This window comes from Pan paniscus, chromosome 1 (assembly GCF_029289425.2).
Source record: "Pan paniscus chromosome 1, NHGRI_mPanPan1-v2.0_pri, whole genome shotgun sequence".
Taxonomy (NCBI): Eukaryota; Metazoa; Chordata; class Mammalia; order Primates; family Hominidae; genus Pan; species Pan paniscus.
Window position 1 is genome coordinate 315,111 of NC_073249.2, and position 25,559 is coordinate 340,669.

General features: G+C 39.8%; 1 protein-coding gene across 1 annotated transcript; it reads left to right on the top strand.

The window, feature by feature from the left end:
* Window positions 1–83: 83 nt before the first annotated feature.
* Window positions 84–25,333, top strand: LOC100991907 (olfactory receptor 14I1). Its single transcript, XM_057302799.2, has 5 exons — window positions 84–694; window positions 1,392–1,486; window positions 4,496–4,554; window positions 17,910–18,024; window positions 21,144–25,333. The coding sequence occupies exon 5, from the start codon at window positions 21,164–21,166 to the stop codon at window positions 22,097–22,099; it is 936 nt and encodes a 311-aa protein (XP_057158782.1). The 5' UTR covers window positions 84–694; window positions 1,392–1,486; window positions 4,496–4,554; window positions 17,910–18,024; window positions 21,144–21,163; the 3' UTR covers window positions 22,100–25,333.
* The last annotated feature ends 226 nt before the right edge of the window (window positions 25,334–25,559 follow it).

A 25,559-nucleotide genomic window follows, 5' to 3' on the forward strand; every position in this document is an offset into this window, starting at 1 on the left:
GCAAGGAAAAGAACAGTGAGTTGAGCAAGGAGGTGATCCAGGAGAACATGCAAGGAGGTAAGCAATGAGAATGAGCAAGGAGGTGTGCAAAGAGAGTAAGGAGGTAAGCAAGGAGGTGAGCAAGGGGGAGAACAAGTAGATAACCAATGAGAGTGAGCAAGAAGGTGAGCAAAGAGAGTAAGGAAGTAAGCAAGGAGGTGAGCAAGGAGGTGTGCAAGGAGAGTAAGGAGGTAAGGAGGTGAGCAAAGAGAGTAAGGAGGTAAGCAAGGAGGTGAGGAGAACAAGGTGGTGAAGATGGGAGGTGAGCAAGGAAAAGAACAGTAAGTTAGGCAAGGAGGTGATCCAGGAGAACACGCAAGGAGGTAAGCAATAAGAGTGAGCAAGGAGGTGTGCAAGGAGAGTAAGGAGGTAAGCAAGGAGATGAGTAAGGAGAGTAAGGAGGTAAGCAAGGAGGTGAGCAAGGGGGAGAATAAGGAGGTGAGAAAGGAGGATGAGCAAGAACAGAAAGCATGCAGAATAGCAAGAAGGTAAGCAAGGAGGAGAACAAGTAGATAAGCAATGAGAGTGAGCAAGGAGGTGAGCAAGAAGAAGAACAAGAAGATGAGTAGGAGGATAACCAAGAAGGTGAGCAAGCAGCAGAGCACTAGAACAGCAGGCCCACATCATTCTGGCTTTGGCATTTGCTCTGAGTGAGGTGGGTGACACTGGAGGATTTTGAGCAGAGGCAGTACACCATATGACATGAACCTGGTTGCTGAGATGAGAGTAGGCTCTAGGGTACTAAGGCTGGAAGCTGGGAGAACAGAAAGGCTATGGCAATACTACAGTGAGAGATGAGGCTTGGATCGAGGTGGTGGCAGTGGGAAAGGCAAAAAAAAGTAGAATTCTAAAGATACTCTGAAAGTAGATACAGCAGGATTTTTTAATGGGCTTGATGTGGAATGTGAGAAAAGAGGGACAATAAATAGATAGAATTTCTTCTTAATTACCAGTGAGGGAGCACTTGTGTAGAGTGTAGTCCCTTTGTTTTGGCCAATTTCTCCCTTTTGGAATGAGAGTATTTAGCTAATGCCTGTACCCCTTTGTATCTTGGAAGTAACTAATTGTTTTTTGATATTACAGGCTCATAGGTGGAAGGAAATTTCTTGCCTCAGATAAGACTTTGGATTGTGGACTTTTGAGTTAATCCTGAAATGAGTTAAGACTTGGGGGACCGTTGAGAAAGGATGATTGTATTTTTCAATGTGAGGAGGGGCCTGGTGTGAGGTGACCAGGATCATGGGGGTGGATTTCTCCCTTGTTGTTCTCATGATAGTGGGTGAGTTCTCATGAGATCCGGTTGTTTAAAAATGTGTAGCACCTTCCCGTTTGCTCTCCTCCTCCTACTCCAGCCATGAAAGACATGCCTGCTTCCCCTTCACCTTCCACCATGATTGTAAGTTTCCTGAGGCCCCCCAGCCATGCTTCCTGTACAGCCTGCAGAACCGTGAGCCAATTAAACTTCTTTTCTTTATAAATTACTCAGTCTCAGGTAGTTCTTTATAGCAGTGCAAGAACAGACTAACACAGGGTCTTTGAGACCTGTCAGTGCCATGTTGATTTGTGGATAGCTATTTTTGGAGGGGTGCAGGGGAGCAAGGGGAATGAAGGCCGGTATGTTCTACTCTGTCATCTTGGTGATATCGCTCTCTTGATTTCATTTGAAGTGAATCCTATCACTTCGTATCAATTTCAAAACTAAATTCATCCAAATTAAGTAATTTCACTAACTCTGTGTCCACTCAGTATTATGAACATCATAATGAAAGTTATCACAAAAATTGAAAATCAACTCTAAATTTATAAATACCAACAGAGTGTTTTAATGTTTTTATAGTTTTTACAGCCACTTTACATAACAATGTTGATGACAATCAAAATCTTCTGCCTATTATTAAAAAGTTAAAAGTATGTGCAGTGGCTCACGCCTGTAATCCCAGCCCTTTGGGAGACTGAGGTGGGTGGATCACTCGAGGTCCGGAGTTTGAGACCAGCATGGCCAACATGGTGAAACCCCGTCTCTACTTAAAAAATACAAAAATTAGCCGGATGTGGTGGCAGGCACCTGTAATCCCAGCTACTTGGGAGGCTGAGGCAGGAGAATCGCTTGAACCCATAAGGCAGAGGTTGCAGTGAGCCGAGATGGTGCCACTGCACTCCAGCCTGGGTGATACAGAGAGACTCCGTCTCAAAAAAAAAAAGTTAAAAGTGTGTAAAATCATTATTGTTTGTCTTGTAAAAAGTTTCTATTTCAATATAGTGTCATATCTTTTTACCAAGTTTACAAGTAAGCTTTTCCTTTGATTGGAGGCTAAATCTTAGCTCATGTGTGAAATGTAGCATCAACGAGAAAACATAAATTACATTGCCCATTTTGGTCTTTGATTATTAAATGGTTGGCAAGTATTCCTTCTGTTTGAAGAAAACTGGGAATTGGAGTTAATAGTATAGTAAATCTTTGTAAAAATTTTCCATGATTCACCCAATGAGCATTGGCAAAGAACACAAGTTCATTAAATTCACTATCTTCTCTTTTATTTAATTATTCCATAAACTGGTGACGATTTATGGCACTGACGCATATGAACTCAATGATTTAAAAAAACTCTATCCATGACACTTTTCATAGAGTGTTTGAGAAAACTGAGAATAAAAATTTTCAGGAGAACAAAGCTATAAATAAATGCATTTGCCTCTTGTTTAAAAATTCCAATAAACCCTGATAGTTGACTTAATACATCTGGAGTACAAGTTGTCATGACAGAAACAAATATAATCACATTTAGTTGGAATTTTTTTCTTTGAGAGACATAAAGGATTAAAATGTATTTATGCCATGAGTTTGATTTTCGGGGTCATGAATGACATTTCTCCATAAATTAGGAAGTCCTTTGAGAAGAAAAGCCATTAATTTGGTTAGTGTTCTTGTATTGCACAACTAATCTAAAGCTAAAGAAGAGTACTTGCAATTTTTCAAACTTTATATCAATTGACATTTGATATCATGTAAACAATCTTCTGTTTTACATGCTATGGTTGGTTGGCTTTAATTGGAGGTCTTTCACTTTGGGTAAAATAAATTATGATCTTTTACTTATACTTCAGTTATTTTAAAAAATAGTAGCTGAAAATTAAAATCACCCTGGTTGGGGAGCATTTAAAACAACACAAAGGACAAAAATGCGGGAGCAAGGCCAGGCTCATCCCAAATCAGCTGAATCTGAATTTCTGGCAGTGGGCCTGGGATGCGCATTCTAATTTAAAGCTCCTGGGTGATTCTGTACTAAGTAGTCAGCGGTGGACCGGACGCGGTGGCTCAGGCCTGTAATCCCAGCACTTTGGGAGGCCAAGGCAGGCGGATCACGAGGTCAGGAGATCAAGACCATCCTGGCTAACATCATGGTGAAACCCCATCTCTAATAAAAATATAAAAAATTAGCTGGGCGTGGTGGCACGTGCCTGTAGTCCCAGCTACTTGGGAGGCTGAGGCAGGAGAATTGCTTGACCCGGGAGGCAGAGCTTGCAGTGAGCCGAGATTGCGCCACTGCACTCCAGCCTGGGCGATAGAGCGAGACTCTGTCTCACAAACAAACAAACAAACAAACAAACAAAACAAAAAGTAGTCAGCAGTGAGAACCAGGGACCTTGGCTTTTGATCATCTCTCTGGTGGATTGAAGGAAACTGTTTTCCATCACAGAGCTGGCCTGTCCTCAGCTCAGTGAGACCACTGTGTTCATCCAGGGCAGCACTTTCCATCCCTCTCAGAAAGATGCTTCCAGCCAGGCCCATATACTTGCTGACATTTTCCTCTCCCCCACTCCTCCTACCGTTAATTTCAGCTACTGCATCTTAGCCTCCACCCATCTCCCCGTGTCCATGTCTCAGTGCACGTTATTTCTGCTGCCATATAGTAAAGGTCTCCTCAAAGTCCATCTAAAATCCCAATCTTTCCTTAATCAAACCCACAGTCTTCTACTTTTACCCTATGTCCAAACCAATCCCTCAGGCTCCTTAAGCAGAGTGCTTCTGCTCTTTTATGTTCTTCTTAAATTGCTTTCTAAGCATTTTAACTGCACGCGTCCTTATTCTCTAAATGCTTTGGGACCTTAAAGGCAGGGACCCAAAGCTGATTCACTTTGACCCTAACCCACTTTATGCAAGGCTGGATACACAACAAGTAAACTCATTGAATGAGTAAACAAATGGACAACTGAATATAACTATGGAGAAATTAACACTCATGAAAGAATACATTAACAAAAAAATGCAGGTTTAATTCATAAATGGAAGTGGCTAGGCTCTTGCCAGAGCTCCATGAAGTACCCTCCCCAGGAAAAGAACAAAGAAGATGGGAGATGGGGGTCTGATTCTGGCCCCATTTCTGATGGCTGATGTGCAATTTCTACCCTTGTTAGCAATTGGAAAACCGATCTAAGAAGTTATCTCTTTGCATAGGTCTGCTTGTATGCATCTCCTCATTTCAATGGCTACGTCACGAATACCTGCAAGAAACTGTAAAACTGTAAGTGAGACTTCCACTCTCCTCCTCCTTCCTTATACTCCGCATTTTACTCATACAGACTGGGCTGGAGTAGGATATAAGTCAAGTCACACTCTGGTGTGATCCATCTGACAGGGCTCTCTGCAGCAGAGGCAATGAGCTAGAAATGTGTCCTCCAAACATGGGACTTCCAAATTCCTAAATCTTCTCAAAATCTATGTCAATCACATATTGGCATATTTTCTAAACTTTATATGAACTTTTTTCCAACTTACGTTACCACTTGAGATAGCATATGCTTTTATAGACCCTTTATGCCAATGGTAGTAAGAAGTCCTAATGACTTTGTTAGGAGTATCCTGTATGCTACTGATACTCAGGGGAGGGGGTATGTCTGTGTTTCAGTTATGTAGACTCTTTGTAAATTTAGGAACATAAATCTAATCTCTTATTCTTGGTCTGAGTTATCATTTAAGAACTAGCAATAGCCATAAAAAAGCTATGACTGTGATTGTGTTCCCTGCCTTTCAAAGCACCTTCAGACATATTCTTTCACATGGCACATATTCTATGCTCTCGATGATTTCATCTTACTTCTTCTGCAGTGTCAATAGCAATCGAGTGATTGCTATTTTAAAGCAAATAAATCTTTTATTATGCAAATTACAGAAAGTAGAACCATAAGAATCCAAGAGACCAACCAACATGGTTAGCCTTCTAATCACCTCACTTAGATGAACTTCAGGAAGGTGGAGCTCCCCAGCGTCAGCAGGAGGAAGTGAGCAGGTAAAGAGGAATTATGGAAACAACCCAACCCTCATGGAACTCAGCCCACTGCATTTCGTGCTATTCCACACTATCACTCCTAAATCATTTCTCATTTAAATGTCTTCAATTAATTTAGAATTTTGTATTGTATTTTCTTAAAGCAAGCATAGTAAAATATAATTTGCAATCTTTCTGAAGAAAGTTTAAGCTTGGTCATTGCCTCTCTCCAAAGCTCTTATTTTGAAAATTTCAACAACAACAACAGAGGAAAAAAGCACACATTGCCCCCATGGTTTTTTGTTTTTTGTTTTTTTGAGATGGAGTTTTGCTCTTGTTGCCCAGGCTGGAGTGCAGTGGAGCAATCTCGGCTCACCACAACCTCCGCCTCCTGGGTTCAAGTGATTCTCCTGCCTCAGTCTCCCGAGTAGCTGGGATTACAGGCATGTGCCACCACTCCGGCCAATTTTGTATTTTTAGTAGGGATGGGGTTTCTCCATGTTGGTCAGGTTGGTCTTGAACTCCTGACCTCAAGTGATCTGCCCGCCTCAGCCTCCCAAAGTGCTGGGATTACAGGCATGAGCCACCGCGCCCAGCCATGTTTTTTTTTTTTTTAAACCTAACCAAAATTTGCAGAAGATGAAGATTCCTCCAATATGCTGAACCAACTTCCTCAAAGCTAGTAGAGAGCCTGTCAATGAATACATGTATCAATTCAAAAATAAGTGAATGTGAAAGCCAGTTGGACATATTTACAGAGTCAGACCACTGCTGTGTCCTCATTTCTAAGAGATTTGGACAAAAACTGATTTCTCCTCAACCCTACCCTTGGAACACATACCCCATAAGCTTGTGAGAGAATACCAGTACATCCTAGAAAAGTACCTGTGTTTATGATGCCAGAGAATTCAATACACTTTATTTTATCTGCTGCACACCATTTGAGTTCTGTATTGCATTTCCTTCCTTGCACTGCAAAGCATGTTGGGCACTTAAAACCACTGGAGCTGAATTCATCAACATCCTTCTCCTCTAGGTCACTCATCTTAATCTCCCAGGAGACTGTTAAAAAAAGATAGAAGACTGGCTAGTTATTTGCCATTGACAAGCAAATGTACTCATTCTCATAGAACAGCCGGTAGAACTAGATCCACCCACCCCATTCACCCTTCCCTAATCCTCACCCCTGCCTTCCTCATGTGACACTTTCAAACGCATCCAATAACACTAGAGTTACTATAAAAATCCCTGCCATTATGGAGCTCATTTTCAGATGGAGGAAGCAGAAAAAAACAAAGAAGAAAAAAATACGATATGTCAGATGATGATAAATACTACGGAGAGAGACAAAACAGGACAGGATGTGCAGGGTAGGGATAATTCACGGGGTGGTCAGGAAAGGCCTCACATTTTTTGAGTGGAGGCCTGAAAAAGGTCTACTTCCAAACACTTACACAGAAAAATGTGGTCTTACAAGTAAAGGTCACGGGTGGCAGAATGCACAGGATACTCAAAGAAGGGGCCCTATCAAGAAAGAGCCTTAGCTTCTTCTGCACTATCTGCCTCTGGGGCTCCATAATAATGTCCTAGTGAACAGAAGTCGACTGATTCCCCGCTTCCATTCAAGTGTTCTTGCTGCCACCTGCTGTCATGGGCAAAGACTGGGCTTGGCTGTTCCAGTAAAAGATGTCCAGGCACAGAGCAGAGAATGGTGGGGACTATGAATAAAGAGGTGGAAATCTGTGGAAAATTAAGAGCAAGGGGAAAAAAGGAGTAAAAGCCATGGTATTTCCCTGAAGAATTCTCCTTAGGCTATCAAAAGGTAGTTTTGATTTGTTCACCTCCCCCAAACCAGGGCCTCTTCTGCCTCTGTTAGCCCCTATGGGATGAGTAGTATGTGACACCAAGGGGACATGCCCACCCAGATCCTGTATGCCCTTTCCCCACTTTGCCTGGCTACCAAGAATCCTGGGATTTCTTGCTCAAACAGACTGAGATCTAACCTAGCAGTTGTCAGAGGTGGTGGGAGTGGGGAGTTTAAACTTCAGCATTGGCGTGTCCACACACATGATCGCGATGGCCTTCACAGTTGAAGGGGAGTGTGGAATGGGGAAAGGAGATGGGCTGGAGACCAGGATCCAGATTTCTCAGTGCTGCAATTCTCTGGCATGAAACTCTTGCGAACATTCCAAACCTTTTAGGTCATTCTGAGGACACATTTGTGTAAGTAAAAGGATGGAAAATATTTTATTATTTTTTTCAGCTTACTGTATTTCTTTTAAGTATTGTGACATATTACCATGGGCCCTGCAAATGTGAGGGCAGCTGGCCCTCCACCCGGGGTAGGAGAAGGGGTTGCGAAGGCAGTGCTGAGGCCTGGGAGCTGGGTGCTGCCATGAAGAGAAGGAGAAGCAGAGACTAGAGACGCCCAGATGCCTCTCCACCACTACAACCATTAGAGATCCAGGGCTAACCAGGCTTGCTTTCTCTGGAGAGTCTTGTTTGAGGAAGCACAATCCAAATGTAATTTTAAAAACACATAGATTCGGCCGGGCGCAGTGGCTCACACCTGTAATACCAGCACTTCGGGAGGCAGACGCAGGTGGATCACGAGGTCAGGTGATCGAGACCATCCAGGCTAACACGTTGAAACCCCGTCTCTACTGAAAACACAAAAAATTAGCTGGGCGTGGTGGCGGGCGCCTGTAGTCCCAGCTACTCGGGAGGCTGAGGCAGGAGAATGACATGAACCTGGGAGGCAGAGCTTGCAGTGAGCCGAGATTGCACCACTGCACTCCAGCCCGGGTGACAGAGTGAGACTCCCTCTCAAAAAAAAAAAAAAAAAAAAAAAAAGCATACATTCAAAAGTAATTCGTAAAAACTTATCACTTTAAAAAGTAATTTTGAAAATTAAAAGACAAAATAACGAAAATTTCAATGGTTAACGTTAGAGAGACCTTCCAATTCATAATTTCTCAGCAATATGTCTCATATCCCCTTTTGTCTCTTTCCAAACTCTTTCATACCCTACTCTGCTCTGAAGCTACTCTGTCCAATGTATCTATTTAAAATTAATTAAAATAAAATATAATTAAAAATTCAGTTTCTTAGTCACACCAGTCTCATTTCAAATGCTGGATAGCCACACATGGCTAGTGGCCACTGTACTGGACAGCACAGGCATAGACATTTTGATCACTGCAGAAGGTAATGATGAATGTAAATTAAAATTGCAATGAGGGGCAACGGGTATTCTCATCTATTTCTGGTGGGTAAATTAGTAATACTTCTTTTTGAGAACAATTTGCACAAGCTCTTTTATCCAGCAATTCCTAGGTATTTTCCTACATGCATTTGTACAGGGTCATTCATTGTAGCATCCTCTGTGATAAGAAGTGATCAGAAGTGACTGAAATTCTCATGGTTAGATAGATTCTGTCATATCCATGAAACAGAGATGAATACCACCATAGACAGAATATGGCCATATTCTGATGAAATGAAAAGCTCTTCAAGATGTACTTTTAAGGAGAAAAAAACAAGATGTAGAGCATTTGATATAAAATGCTGCCAATGGAAAGAAAAGATGCATTTGGATATGTTTGTAAGTAACAGACCATTTCTGGAAAGGTAAACAAGAAAGGAATAACTATGATTGCTACACAGGAGTTGTGTTGGGGGCTGAAGAGGGTAGGATAATATACGTCATAGGCATATATTATTTATTTTTACAGTTACACAATTAAAAACAAATGGAAGTAAATTTTAAAAATGGGACAATATATGAAAAAAAGTTTTAAAATTTGTTTTTGCTCCCGAAAAAAATGGCTTGTTACAGAAAATATTATATTCAAACAAACTTCACTACAAATCACAACCACTAAGCAATCTCTGATCAGCAGAGCAAAGGAGGGCACTTTTGAGGAAACAAGTGGTCACCTGGTTAAGTATGAGATTAAGTATCACTTTCTCCCACTCCCCTCAAAGTTGCCCACATGCCTCCCTCTGCCCCTCCAGTGCCTGGCTGGGGCCCTGATGTCCCAAGGCAATGGCATGTGAACTTGAAGAAAATTATTAGAGTGTGTGCCACATGCAGACTGATAGGTCTTCCTGCCCTCTCAACCAAATGCACAAACACTCTTAAGCCCAATATTTCAGTAAATGGTTTTTTTTTTTTAAAAAAAAGTTTTGGACTTTGATTTCTGTTAAAATGCAGAGCATCCCAGGCAAGTTAATAGCACTGTTCTTAGCTATTCATAGTGAGAGGAACGACGATTTTCCCATCCTTTTTTTTTTTTTTTTAAATGAGCTTTGATTGAGAAAAATCAGTGGGGCTGGGTTTGGGCTCTAGAGGAGATATAGGATAGAGTGGAGAAGACAGAGGATGGGGAAAAGAGAAGAGAACTTGAAGATTGGAAGCTCCAAGATAAACTTCCACATTTTACCTAAGGCCTGTCCTCAAAATAAATAAAACAAGACTTTCTGTAATGTTTTATTAGGTGTGGAAAGCAGAAGAGAAGAAAATATATCAAGAAAAAACTAATTTTATGTAAAATTATGCTGAACTCTTTTATCTTATCAAAAATCCTAAGTTGGCTCATAATGAATTCTTACTAAGTGGTAACTATTTTTACTGTGATGCTGGTCCACCAGTATGGGGCAGGGGGAAAGGACAGGTGGGTGGTGAGTCTATTTTCAGTCTGCCCTTCTCTTTCTCATCAAAGGAAAGATGAGAACTTTGAGAGGCTGAGGGAACCAGGAAAGGTGCAAGGAGGTGGCCAGGAATAGTCAATGCTCCTGGCCGTGAATCAGTACACCACCCAGGTGACGTGGGAGGCTGGCTTGGGAGGCGATGCAGGATGCCCTGGCAGCAATGGGAGAAATGTTAAAATGATTATGTGGCACTAACTGAATGACTCCTCCCGATAAGCAGACCCAGAACATCTTACTTCTGTGAACAACCAGGCAGAGTTAGAGGCTGCTCACACAGTACCCTATAACCTTCAGGGAAATCGGGGAAGTAGAACTACTTGGATGAGGGCTCATGATTCACGTTTCACTGGTGAACATTTTCTCTCCCCACAATTCTCCCAACATGAAGTGGTCTCTGGAGAAAGACAGACAAACATTAAAGCTCTCTTTAATGAGAGCTTATTAAATGCCAGGCATTGTGTCAGCCCTTTACTAGCTCACATGTTCCTTACAACTATAATAGGCAGGAACCAATATTCTTAGTACTCTAATAAGGATACCTAAGAACAGATAAGCTCAGCTGCTTTCCTGAGGCCAGGCAGTCAGTAAGAGGTTGATCAGGAGGCAACACTCAGGACTGTGTCCCCAGCACTGTTCTGTAGACTGTAAGCATTATGAGGGCAGGAACCCTGTCTGCTCTTTCCTTATGCCATGCTGATGAGTACACTGCCCAACAAAGAAAGGTGACTGGAGGTCTGCAGAATGCAAAGGGGAATGTGGCTGGGAACGCGAGAATGAAGGCAGAAATGCCGGAATAAAGGCTGGACTGGGGTAGAGAAAGCAGGTGGGGATTCAGAAATGCGGGTGGGAATCAGAGCAGGGATGTGGGAATGCGGAAACGCAGGTGGGAACGATGGGGAGAAAGTGGCAACGTTGGGGGATGCAGTTGGGAATGCAGGAATGAGGGTGGAAGTGTGGGAATGCGGGCTGGAAGAGTGGAGAGTACAGGATTGCAGGAGGGAATTCACGAATGCAGCAGGAACCTGGGAATGCGGGAATGCGGAGAGCGATGCTGCGGGAAATGCGGGAGGACCCCAAGCCATCCGCTCACCTGTGAAGAAGGGCATGAAAGTAAGGCTGCAGGCCAAGAGGAGCCTGCCCGCCGCCGAGGGACGCGTGGCTGAGGCTGCGGCCGGCCCCGTCGCTCCGTCTGGAAGAGAGGAGCCAGTGAGCTCAGTTCTGCGAAAGGGACACGCCCAGGCGGCCGGGCCCGCGCTCCCGCGCTCCCGCGCCACGCCCAGGCGGCCGGGCCCGCGCTCCCGCGCTCCCGCGCCACGCCCAGGCGGCCGGGCCCGCGCTCCCGCGCTCCCGCGCCACGCCCAGGCGGCCGGGCCCGCGCTCCCGCGCTCCCGCGCTCCCGCGCTCCCGCGCTCCCGCGCTCCCGCGCCACGCGAATGGCCTTTCCGCTGCTGGGCGAGCGCCCCTCACAGCGCCCCCGGATGCTGGGTGGGCCGCGCTGTGAGCTCGGCCTCTGGAGGCACCTGGGACTCGGAAACACTGCCTAGCCTAGACTTGTAGGCCCGAGGGAGCCTCTGGCCTGTCCGCTCCTTTCCACAGCGCGCTGTGGGCCCGCGGGAGCAGCTGGACCGGCAGCTGCGTCCTGAGGTGGGCGGGGTGGCTTGGTGAACCCGTACCTGACGCCGGACGGTCCGGGACACGCCTGTTGGCCGGGCTAGGCCGGAGGGCACTGCGCATGCGTCGGCCTCCACAGTCCCTTTGGCCTGCCCCATTGGTCCTCACTTCCCGCTCTTCCCGCCCTCTGGGAGCCTTGGCCAATGAGATCCCGGTGGCTCCCGGCTCACGTGACTGGAGAAAGCCTGGTGGGCTAGTTCCACAGTTCTGACGATTGGAAGAACTGGAATGTCTGTTTTTCCGATTCTTTGGTTCTCACCCCACCCAATTAAAGATATGCTATTGTGCCTCACCCTCTTCCCTACCTAGTCTAAGCATTTTTGAGGAAAGGGTACCTATATACTTAATTCTCTGACGGGAACTTTCTACCCTACCAATACCCTCCAAGTCGTCAATGCATCTAGTGCAATTCTGGCACCTCAGAATATTTTCTAACATACCCACACCTCCTTGAGACTGAACACTTTGAAAGGACAGGGACTGTGTATGTATGCATGATCCGCATACTTCCAGCCTTTAGCACTGTACCTGGGACATAAATGCATTGTTAGTGTGTGTTGAATGAATGAAGGGTCCCTTCTACCTATGAGCTCAAGAGTGTTCAAATTCTTCCTGTTACCCAACTGCTGTTTTGATGGCTTACTTTCCGGCAGCTGCAGAAGCTCTAATTCTTTTTGGAAGCAACCTAAATATCCATCAATGGATAAATGGATAAAGAAAATGTGATATCTACCTAAGATGAAATATTAGCCTTAAAAAAGGCCTTTTCTGCATCTATTGAGATAATCATGTGGTTTTTGTCATTGGTTCTGTTTATGTGATGGATTGTGTTTATTGATTTGCATGTGTTGTACCCGCCTTGCATCCCAGGGATGAAGCCTACTTGATCGTGGTGGATAATCTTTTTGATGTGCTGCTGGATTCAGTTTGCCAGTATTTTATTGAGGATTTTCACATCAGTGTTCATCAGCGATATTGGTGTGAAATTTTCTTTCTTTCTTTTTTTTTTTTTTTGTTGCGTCTCTGCCAGGTTATGGCATCAGGGTGATGCTGGCCTCATAAAATGAGTTAGGGAACAGTTCCTCTTTTTCTGTTGTTTGGAATAGTTTCAAAAGGAACTGTACCAGCTAGTCTTTGTACCTCTGTGAATCCATCTGTTCCTGGGCTTTTTTTTTTTTTTTTTTTTTTGGTTGGTAGACCATTAATTACTGCCTGGATTTCAGAACTTGTTATTAGTCTATTGAGGGATTCGACTTCTTCCTGGTATAGTCTTGGGAGGGTGTATGTGTCCAGGAATTTATCCGTTTCTTCTAGATTTTCTAGTTTATTTTCATAGCGATGTTTATAGTATTCTCTGATGGTAGTTTATATTTGTGTTGGATCAGTGGTGATATCCCCTTTACTATTTTTTATTTTGTCTATTTGATTCTTCTCTCTTTTCTTCTTTATTAGCCTAGCTTGGTGGTCTATCTATTTTGTTAGTCTTTTCAAAAAACCAGCTCCTGGTTTCATTGTTTTTTTGAAGCCTTCTTCGTTTCTCTATTTCCTTCAGTTCTACTCTGATTTTAGTTATTTCTTGTCTTCTGCTAGCTTTCAAATTTGTTTGCTCTTGCTTCTCTAGTTCTTTTAATTTTGATGTTAGGGTGTTGATTTTAGATCTTTCCTGCTTTCTGATGTGGCCATGTAGTGCTATAAATTTCCCTCTAAACACTGCTTTAGCTGTGTCCTGGAAATTCTGGTGCGTTGTGTCTTTGTTCTCATTGGTTTCAAATATCTTATTTATTTCTGCCTTAATTTTGTTAGTTACTTAGTAGTCATTCAGGAGCAGGTTGTTCAGTTTCCATGTAGTTGTGTGGTGCTGAGTGAGTTTCTTAATCCTGAGTTCTAATTTGGTGCACTGTGGTCTGAAAGACTGTTTGTTATGATTTCCATTGTTTTGCCTTTGCTGAGGAATGTTTTAGTTCCAATTATGTGGTCAACTTTAGAATAAGTGCTATGTGGTGCTGAGAAGAATGTATATTCTGTTGATTTGAGGTAGAGAGTTCTGTAGACGTCTATTAGGTTTGCTTGGTCCAGAGCTGAGTTCAAGTCCTGAATAGGCCTGTTAATTTTCTGTCTCATTGGTAAAGTTTTTCTTTTAACTGTTTGGTGTTAGAAGTAAGATTTGAAGGATACCCAGTGGCCCCCTGGAACAAGGAATGCCCAAGTGTAGATACCCACTAGGGCCCATTGCTCTCACGCTGCAACTGAAGGTTATGGGTAAATTTCCTCTTGGATTCAAACTCTGCAAATTTATGTTTTGAGCTCTAACTTTGTTTGAGCAATTTGTTGACTGGACTGGGTTCAGAATTGGAATGGATCTGGTAAAGAAACCAGACTGGGTCCAGTAGGAGGCCTCCGGTAGGTAAGGTTCCTGGAAGACAGCATATCATGTGTTTTTTGAATCCAAGGGCTCTAGAACTCTTCCATCTGGGACTGCAGCCTATTTTATGTATAAGAACCATGGACCCAGAACATGTGTTTTTCTAGAAAAATGAGTGAACCTGACCAAAGGTAACTTTAAGTTACAAAGGCCACAGTGGGGAGACTTTTTACAAAGGACAAAGAGGTGCATGCCTTTATAATACGCCAGCTATGGGGACTGAGAAGACCTCCTTGTAGCTATTTTGAACCCCAGAGGAGTTGCCTCAAAAGTAAAGGACCGCGTGTCCCAAGAAGTTTACCTGTATTTTAAATAGCCAGGCCTTTGCATAAGAAATTTTTCATTTCTATACCAGTCATCTGATGGACCTGGCCTGTCTACCTACTAGAGAAAGCCCCCAAGGGCTACACTCCCTGGGCAATAATCAACCAATCCCCCAGAGAAAAAAAATGGAAGTTTCACATCAAATGTGGAAGTCCCCATACCTGAAGCTATCCAACTGACAGTTGAATCATATTTAGAAAAACGTTTGTAAGAATGAGTCTTTTCTGTTTTCTCTCTTTAATCCTGCTTCTCCCATGGGAACCCTGCAGTCAACTGAAACACCTCTTATGAAACTTCCCGCTAAACACATGCTCTGCCAATTCTTTCTTGTTGTCATGATCTTTGCTATGCCCCAAAACTCTTTCTGGTGGGTGGGGGGAAATATTATTCAGTCTTACAATCTTGAAAACAAAACAGGAGAGAAAAGTTGTACCAGTCTGTGATTATAGAGCAAGATTAGAAGTAACCATGGTGAGTCAGGCACACAAAATATTTGTTCTAGTCTTCAGTGGGTTCCGCCCACTTAGTATTTTAGTTAAAAGACAGAAGGTGGGTTGGAAACCCACTGATTTAGCAGAATAAATCTCCAAAATACAACTTTTTGGCATAAAAACTATTTTCACCTGCTTATTTTGAGGACTTTTTGTAAGAGAAATTTACATCCCTAAAGGGAATCTCCATTTGTAAGAAGGTCTACCTCTCTGGACAGAGAACACTGGAAACTCTGATAAGGAAGAAAGCGTTGGCTTAAATCTACAAAAGCCTTGCCTTTAAAGTGCTTTTCCTAGCTGTCTTGCCCTAACTGGGTCTTTACATCTTTCTTTCTTGGTTTGGGCAAATTAAAGCATTTAAGCTGGAAGTCCAAGCTCTGTGCTTTTGAGATATAAATTTTCTACACAGTCTTCTCTAGAGTTTAATAGGTATCTATTTAAAATGCAAGTTTAGGGTAGATAACTCATCAGAAGTAGAAGTAAGAAAAATAGATATTTGGAAACTGAGCAAATAAAAAACATTAATGATCTTTTTCACAAATATTAGTAAGAAGCTTTAGCCATTTAAGTGGCATTAGCCAAAAACAATTTAGATCCAGATATTCTTTAATAAATTAGTGAGATTTGTATTATTGTACCTGGCACATGGCTAAAAATTTGTAATGTTTCTGTTACATGTCTATCTATATCTGGATGTATGTACATATGTGCAATATTTTTCTACTGCCTTATAGTATTGCCAAAATTAAATAACACCATGTTCAAACAAGACGGATGTCTAGCTGTAGGCAAGCAGGTGATTTTTCTACTTTGCTCCTATGTCTGGCCCATAAAAGCTTGTTCACGCTGCTGGGCAGAGCTCTCTGAATTTCTTCTGATCTGTAGTGCGATCTGATAATGAATCATTCTTTGATCAAATAAAGTCTGCTAAGTTTAATTTGTCTTAAGTTTTTATAGTAAGACTCACTTTCCTCATTTGAAAAATGAAATGATAAAATATATATCTCCTAAATTTCTGCCAGATTTTTCTATTCACTTCTAATTTTCAAATGATCATATTTAGTGAGATCTCCCCATCCTCTTGGTCTGTGACTGGTTGTGGAACAAATAGATCTGGAGGAAGATGAGAAGCATGATGATTGTCTCCATTAAGCCAATAATTTTCTGAGAGTCTATGTGCAATACAGAAACAGGCTGCTGTAACTGCAAAGTAAACTGAGTGTACGCACTTAACTGCTCTCATGTGGCATACTGACTAGGCATAGTGATGAAGTAAAACAATTTATTATTTTCTAAGTACTTAAATGTCTGGGTTTTGTACTTTATCGAAGATTATTTTATGAAATGTGAAAATATAAATCCTTTACTTTTTTCACTGTTTACTCTCCTCACTCTCTTAATGAAAATCTCTATATCTCATGCTCATCACTTCCTCACGGACTCTGAGTTCAGTTGGCACCTACTCCATATTCTGCTTTCTGTTTCAGGAGGTAATTTACAATTTAACCCAGAGGAGGCAGCATCCTCCTGAGACCAGCGTCCCCCAGGCTTCCTTCTGGAAGCCAATCTCCTCCAGACTGTGGCGGCCCAGTCTCTATGGGAAACTAACAGAGAAGATTGTCTCCTTGATATATTATACATCAGGTTTTCTCCATCACTGAGTTTGCATGTTAAATTGGGTCACTTCTTCTGGTGAGACACAGAGGAAAACTTCAGAACTGTTTCTTTATCATCATTGGTCCAGACAGTGAATACATATTGAGAAGCTACATGTTATTTAATCAAGGTATTGCTGGTCTTGTATTTCTCAGATATTTACCCAATAAGGAAATTGAATTTGTCTACATGAGATTTATGTAAGCAATCATTTCAAATTTTTTATGAGAAAAAAACAAGACATGTTTGCTTAAAGTGATTTAATTGTTCTCTTAGTAATTATGTTTCATATTTTTTCCAATGAAACAAGCAAACAAAGTAGTGCATTCAGTTTGCTTGAATTTTTATCATTTTAATCAGTTTTGGAGAGATCTATTTTTAGCTTGAGACTAGAGTGGAAGCAGCTCATGGTGCAGTGTGTATTGGTTTTGTTCCTCAATGTTGCTCTTTTGCTTGATATAAGTGGGATGAAGGGCAGCTCTTCAGCATCAGGCCACTCAGAGAAAACTACACTGAAGTAAAAAGGCTTCATATAGATTAGATACAAATGCTCTCAGAGGTGGGGCAGCAGAGGCCATCTTGTTGAGTGTAGTTTTACATTTCAGTAAATTGAAATTAAAATGTATTTGTAGGTTCCCCAACTTAAAACAGCTGTGTCAGAACATGACAAGAATTCAGGTCTCTTTTAACCTTATTACTCATCATACCACATGTGTGAATTTAAAATAGACAGACTTGGAAGCAGGAAACCTTTATACATATTTAATTCAATATGCTTTATGGTTAAAAATAATATATTCAAAATTTGCAACTTATATCTATCAATGATGCACATATGTATATGAAAGTGTATTGTGTCTTTTTAACCAACGTGTTAACTAAATTTTTGTTAATAAATGCACATCAATTTGCCTAATATTTTGAATAGGTGTATTGTATATATGCTTATATATCATAATGATAATATGTTTGCATCCCTATAAATTTGTTTTGTATGTCCTCAATTTCAAATTGTAGACAATTTTCAAGGAAAATATTGATTTAATAACTTTTCAATAAACAGTAACTATATATACACACTATATGTACACAAATATATACACAACTATATATACATATATATGTATGTATACATATACACAACTATACATATATGTGTATATATATACACTATACATGTATATTTATATGTATATATATACACGAACTATATATGCACTATATATACACAACTATATATAAATTACATGATGCTTTTCCTTTAGCAGTGCAGAAATGTGAGTGTTAGAATCAAGGAAACAGCATTATTATTTTCTCGTTCTCTAGATAATACATTATGAGGAATTGGCCATGTGGCAGTTTTGTAGAATTTTACATCTACCGATGGCAAGCTAACCCGGGAGATAGTATACTCCTGTACACTGCTGATTCTGCTGGAAGGGTGGGTAACCTTTTGCCTTGTTTTATGGGACAGCTGCAATTCTTGGTTGTTTGGTTGAGACATTTTAAATACAAACCAATTAACAACCATTTTATTACTTGTTTCATTGAGTTCTATTAAAAAGTCAGAACGAAAACACAGTTTTAAAAGTTACTCTGCATTGTTAAATAGTATTATAATGGATGTCAAAATATGCAGAATGTAATCACCTGAGTCCCCATTACTTTTTTATTAATGTTTAATCATATTTTTTGAGATTATTACTTTAATATGCGAGGTATTTTATTTAATCTATAATGTCAAAGAAAACAGTGGAAAAAAGAGAGCTTTTTTCACTGAATTTTACAAGCAATTAAATATATAAAATATAAAAGCAATTTATAACACACAAAAGTATTTCAGTTGCTTCTTTGACATTAATGTATAAATAATATTAAAAATATGAAACATCCAAAATCTAGAAAGAGTATAACAAATGATTTTTAAGAACGAGTACTTAGGCTTATCATTTATTCATATTTTTGTTTGCTTTAATGATCTTAACTATTAAAATATTACAGATATAATTACTGTTCAATTTTTTCAACTTATTTTTTCCCTCCCCTCCCCCATTTATTGGTATTTGTATTCATTCCAGTAACTGTTTTATACAAGCTTATATGTGTGTGTGTGTGTATATATATATGTATGTGTGTGTATTTATAAATAATGCACTGCACAATTTGAATGTTTAAATGCATATGATTGGGAACATATTTTGTGTAATAGTTTGTGGGGTTTTTTCAAAACTATGTTGAAATGTTCAATATTGATGTAGAGTATCCCATTCAGTTTAACTTCTAGAGAGTGTTCCATTCTGGGATAAACTAGGGTATGTTATCCATTTTCCTAGTGATGGTAATTAGGGGTTTAAACATCATGGAGCAAACGTCCTCACATATGTCATTTTTTAAAACTCAAGTGTACATTTGTGAGAAGGAGCATTGCTGCATCAAACTTGCGCATCTTCAGTTGTGTTCAAAATTTCCAGTTGACCCTCCAAAGTAGGTAGGCTGCTTACACAGCAAACTAAACAGCAGCAAAGAGCTTCATCCCTTCACATGTTTGTCGAGCCTTTACTTGCCAGACACATGTTTTCTAAAGCAATGGACACAAAATAGCATCATGTTAAAGTTTTAATTTGCATTTCCATAACTAGTAAAGTTGAACATATTTTGAATTGTTATTGGGTCATTAGCTTTCCAGTTTTCTGAGCCCTTGTTCGTATACTTTGCTCATTGTTTATGCTAATGTGTTTTTATAGTTTGTCGTTTATCAGGGATAGTGCTCCTTTGTCATTTTCATTGTAAATATGTATTGCTCGTCACTTGACTTTGTGTGACAGTACAATTCTTTTTTTTTTTTCCTTTTTGAGATGGAGTTATGCCCTTATTGCCCAGGCTGGAGTGCAGTGGCATGATCTTGGCTCACTGCCACCTCCACCTCCCAGGTTCAAGCGAGTATCCTGCTCCAACCTCCTGAGTAGCTGGGATTACAGGCATGTGCCACCACGCTCAGCTATTTTGTATTTTCAGTAGAGACGGGATTTCAGCATGTTGGTCAGGCTGGTCTCAAACTCCTCACCTCAGGTGATCCACCTACCTCAACCTCCGAAAGTGCTGGGATTACAGGAGTTCGCCACCGCGCTTTGCCAAGAGTGCAATTCTTTTCAATTACTTGTTTTAATGATACAATGAAGTGCTTCAAAGTGACTGTATCATTTATAGCATTTGGACAAAAGATTATCTTCAAATTTTTTCATTAAACATAGGTTCTACCTGTCCTATAAAAATAACATTTCACATTATCTTTAAAATTTGTCATAAAACATAGGTTCTACCTGTCTTATAAATAACATTTCACATTTGCCTGGTAGCAAGGGATAGCATTTATGTGCTTAATAGAGTTTATCATTAATGAAATAAGGCAACTAAACCTTAGATGATCAGTAACCTGATTTTAAAATCACTTGTTTAAAGTTGGCTCTAGTTTGAAAAAAATTAATAAGTTGTTTTTAGTGAGAATATTTGAGTCATGTGAACAGGATCTAACACACATGACTTTGATGCAGAAAAACTAATTTTAAACATATAGATAATACCAGTGAAAATAAACAAAATATGATAAAAAATATATAGAAAAAAGTTATTTTTGTGAGCTTATGTTAGTCAAAGTTATTTTCTATGAAAAAAACTTAGAATGCAGAGGTCAGCAACACATCCTGGAAATGAACTGCCTTGATTTAAATGCTGGCTCAGGTGCTGGCTCTTTCAGTGCATTGGGCAACTTATTTGATCTTGTTATGCCTCCGTTTTATCTTGAGAAAAAGAATAATAACGGCATATTTTAATTTATTGCACAATTATGAATATTAATTGAGCCAAGGTGTGTCCTGTAGAGATAATAGCATCGGGCACAGAGAAGGTGCAACACACGGGTAATGGCATTGTTAGTATAACTATTGTCATGTCTTGCACATTGACACAAAATAAATTTCCCTCTCTCCAAACCAGAGCTAATTTATCAATGGTTTTAAAATCATATTCCATACTCATTCCATGTCTTAAACAGTAAATCCTCATTTTAAAGTGGCTTACCACCCAATTTATTCAACAAATAGCTAAAGACAGTTGACTCTGCCCAGGATGTATAACCACAGTTAAAACTACAAACTTTTGTACTAAAAAATCACCCAGAAACTTGTATGAAAAGCAAATTATTGGTTTTATCCCACAAATTTTTATTTAGTATATTTGCCTTGAGACTTGAAATTTTGCATATTTAATAAGCACCCTAGATTATTTGATGAGAAAAATCTTAATTTCAAGATGGAGAAGTTCCATATAATAAAAAAACAGTACTAATCAAAAGCTTTTAGAAATTGGTTACTCAACTCATAGTCTTAGGCATATATTTTTTATGATCTTTCCATGTTAAAAATCTCCCACCATTTTATTTGTTTCAGCAGTGTGGAAGATGTCCAGTGGATTGAATTTAATTTAGGAGGATATTACTCCTACCACACTGTGTTCACTTTTTGTCTCATTTGAAACTATTGTATATTTTTTCTCAACAATCAGATCACAGATTTCCCTGCCAAATGGACAATCTCACAAAAGTGACAGAATTCCTGCTGATGGAGTTTTCTGGTATCTGGGAGCTGCAGGTGCTGCATGCCGGGCTGTTTCTGCTGATTTATCTGGCAGCGCTGGTGGGGAACCTGCTCATCATTGCGGTCATCACTCTCGATCAGCATCTTCACACACCCATGTACTTCTTCCTGAAGAACCTCTCCGTTTTGGATCTGTGCTACATCTCAGTCACTGTGCCTAAATCCGTCCATAACTCCATGACTCGCAGAAGCTCCATCTCTTATCTTGGCTGTGTGGCTCAAGTCTATTTTTTCTTTGCCTTTGCATCTGCTGAGCTGGCCTTCCTTACTGTCATGTCTTATGACCGCTATGTTGCCATTTGCCACCCCCTCCAATACAGAGCCGTGATGACATCAGGAAGGTGCTATCAGATGGCAGTCACCACCTGGCTAAGCTGCTTTTCCTACGCAGCCGTCCACACTGGCAACATGTTTCGGGAGCACGTTTGCAGATCCAATGTGATCCACCAGTTCTTCTGTGACATCCCTCATGTGTTGGCCCTGGTTTCCTGTGAGGTTTTCTTTGTAGAGTTTTTGACCCTGGCCCTGAGCTCATGCTTGGTTCTGGGATGCTTTATTCTCATGATGATCTCCTATTTCCAAATCTTCTCAACCGTGCTCAGAATCCCTTCAGGACAGAGTCGAGCAAAAGCCTTCTCCACCTGCTCCCCCCAGCTCATTGTCATCATGCTCTTTCTTACCACAGGGCTCTTTGCTGCCTTAGGACCAATTGCAAAAACTCTGTCCATTCAGGATTTAGTGATTGCTCTGACATACACAGTTTTGCCTCCTGTCCTCAATCCCATCATATATAGTCTTAGGAATAAGGAGATTAAAACAGCCATGTGGAGACTCTTTGTGAAGATATATTTTCTGCAAAAGTAGAACGTCCTGGTCTTTACTATAGAAGATCTGCAACAAAACCCCAAAAAAGCATAAATACTTTATGACAAAAAAAGATGAAAAAATTGTTGATGAAATGATGAAAAATCCTGAAAAAAAACCTGTTGAATGGGAGAAAGACAATATTTGCACTACTATATGTAGATAGAAATGCAAATGTTTCTTCAAAAACTAAAAGTATAAAAGTATAAAAGTACCTTCATAAAATATTTCAAGGTTGTGTAACTGCAGCTTGTTGTGGTGATTTATTCCTTCCCGTTCCACACATGTTCGAACTGCTTTAATTACCTCATCTTGAACCTGTAGCCTTGCACTCCTGTTAGTATGAAGTTTTTGGAAGAGGACACACACATACATACACACACACACACACACACACACAGTTTTAGTACCTGATTTAGCCAGTCAACAAAAAAGAACATAAAACAAGCAGGAGGGTTATTAGAACAGGAACGTATGTTTTAGATTTTGCCAAATATTTTAAGGATATTTCTCTTTCACTTAGTTATTTTTAGAAATCTGTCAGGAAATTAACACAATTTCCATCAATGCATCTACTGAGATTGTCACTGAGTGCCTCAGTTTCTGCATTTGTGTTAGTATTCAATGTGTTGATAGAAACGGAGCTCTTTCCTGGGTCTTAGTGCCTCAGTTTCTACACCTGTGTTAATATTCAATGTGTTAATACAAACAGAGCTCTTTCCTGGGTCTGAGTTCTTGGTCACTGCTGGTGATTATCATCATCGCCATTGTCATTATTTTGTCAGAACACCTGAGCGTGAGTCCCTTGGCACATGGGCTGTCTGCCATCCTCAGGTGCCTGGGCTCGTGAAATGTACACTGGCTATTCCTGATTTTCACTTGATGGGATGGGAAGAGGATTCGTGGAAACACTGATATTCTTAGTTGGTTCATGATAAGAGTCTTGATGTGTGAACTGTCATTAGCCCATCGCAGTTGTGTGTGAGGCTGACCTCTCCATTAGGCACTGGACTTTACATCCCAAATCTCACTTTTACTTTCCAGAGAGATTGCAAACAATTGGGAAAATACAATAAAACATAAAATTCTGTAAATATAATTCTTTGCTATGCTGCCAAATAAAAATTTGTAAAATTATTTTTTCTCATTTTTATTTAACTATGCTTTTGTAGTTATCAATGTAATAGATGTTTATTGCTTTAAATGTCTTTCTTAAAAACTGTCCTGCTTTAATTTTATAAAACAAGGAAAAAAAGTTACTCAAAGTGCTACAACGCAGGAGAAAGAATTCTTTGCTTAGACCTATCTATTTGCAACTATTTTATGTAAAATTTTACTTGAGTGCTTAATATGTGTTTTTTTTCTGTTCTTGAAAGTACATTTAAAACATTAAATATTGTTTATAATTCTAAATGAATGTAAATGTTTTATTGCATAATAAAACCTTTGTTATTAAGCTATCACTGTTTTTCTCTCATAAGATGAACATCTAAAACTATAAGATAATTTGCCATGGATTAATATTTTTACTTAAATACAGTCCTAGATAAGCAAGTACTTTCACCCTCAGTCTTATGACCCTGATGTCAGAGAAGCCAATGGCCCAGGATGGGGAAAATGTGCTAGCTTTCTTCAGCTTCTAGACCTGAAATTTATGGAGGTGGACTCAGGACCAGCTATACCTGATAAGGCTCAAATGACACCTGTCCCACCAGAGCAGGTGTGAGTGTTCCTGAGTGACCACTCAGGGTTCTTGAGGTCAAGGACTATTTTAAGGGAATTTTAGGGAGCAAATTGACTCATCACTTAATGAAAGAGGTAACAGGGCTTCTAAGAAAGACAAGCACATTATAAATGGTTTTTAATCCCTTTTAATATTAAGTAGTATAATAAAGCACATAGTATAATATAGCATGTAGCTATATTACATATATCATATTAGTACTAAACATACTAATATATATTATAATATATATTATATTAGTACTAAACATCAAGCGACAGAACATCACCTTCACGGAAGCCCTCTTGCCACTCCTCCCAATCAGCACACACTCCCCACCAAAAATATTAACATTATTCTAATTTTTTAATGCTTACGTTGAACTTTAAGTATTCAGAAAAGCTGCAAAATTTGTACAGAGTTTTTATGTAGTGCTCACCCAGCTTCTCCTAATTTTATACAGAGTTTCACTTATGTACTACTGTCATTCATATTTTTCTTGATCCAGAGCCCCTGGGATTCAACATTTCCATTAAGTAAATTTCTAGGGTTGTACCATTTGGGGCAGGAGTAGCTGCCCACCTACATGAAGTAGTTACAAGGATCAGGATCTAACAGCTTTTTATACAAATTTTAGACAAGCCTCCTATTTGAACTGTTTAGAGGTACTTGATTACTTCAACTTCGAGCTTTTGGAGGGATTCTTCGAGTATAATTCTGCAAGCTTCTGAGCTTCTTCTATGACCACATTAATATTCAGCTTTTTTAGATCTAAGAAGTCCAGTTCTAATTATTTTTTTTTCAGCCTCCAAAAATTTCTTGCTGTTATCTTCTTTCCCAAACTCTTGGCCTTTGTGTATTTATGCTTTAAATATAATAGTTCCTTCAGACAATGGTAAAAACTCTTGTCTAAAAAAAGAAATCTGAAAATTTCTTGTGTTCTCTGCCTTTATTTTTGAATGATACTTTAGCTGGATTTAGAATTAAGGCTTTGTAGGTAACCTGAAATTATTTCATAGCACATACAACAACTATAATTAATGAAATATACGTGTAATTTAAAAATAGAATTAAAACTTCATAAATTTCTTAACATTTTCCTTTGAGACTTCCTGTTTGGCCTGTGGATTATTTAGAAACATATTGTTTAATTTCCAAGTAGTTACAGATTTTTCCAGTTGTTTTCCTATAATTGACTTCCAATTTGATTCAGTGTTGCCAGAGAAAACATTGCACATGATTTAGAATCTTTTAAATTTGTTAAGGTTTATTTAATGATCTGTGATATGGTCTATCTTGCTGATTATTCATGAGTCTTTGAAATAAAAGTATATTCTGATGTTGAATGGAATGTCCTCAAAGACATTAAATCTGTTATCACAACATCCCCTGTGGACACCCTCATGACTACATTAGATACCTTAGATTATTTATATGTTCCTGCCATATTGTCCTTTTTGTCATTATGTAGTAGCTCTATAAAATATTTGGAATAAAATATTGAATGCAAACTTTATCTTTCATGTATCTATACTGTTATCCCCTAAAGTAGCAGGGTATTATCTTGTATCCTTTGGTGATATTAATAGGAATGCATGAAATGGAGATCATTGCATAAACAAGACCTGACTGCTCCCAGTATGCACTCTAATCAGTGAGACCCTGAGCACAGTATTTTTGAGTGACTGAAGAAGTATTAGGTTGGTGAAAAAGTAATTGCAATTTTTGCCATTGCTT

Bases quoted from the DNA above. Each gene is read 5' to 3' on its own strand.
- LOC100991907 (XM_057302799.2), top strand. From the start codon at position 21,164: ATGGACAATCTCACAAAAGTGACAGAATTCCTGCTGATGGAGTTTTCT.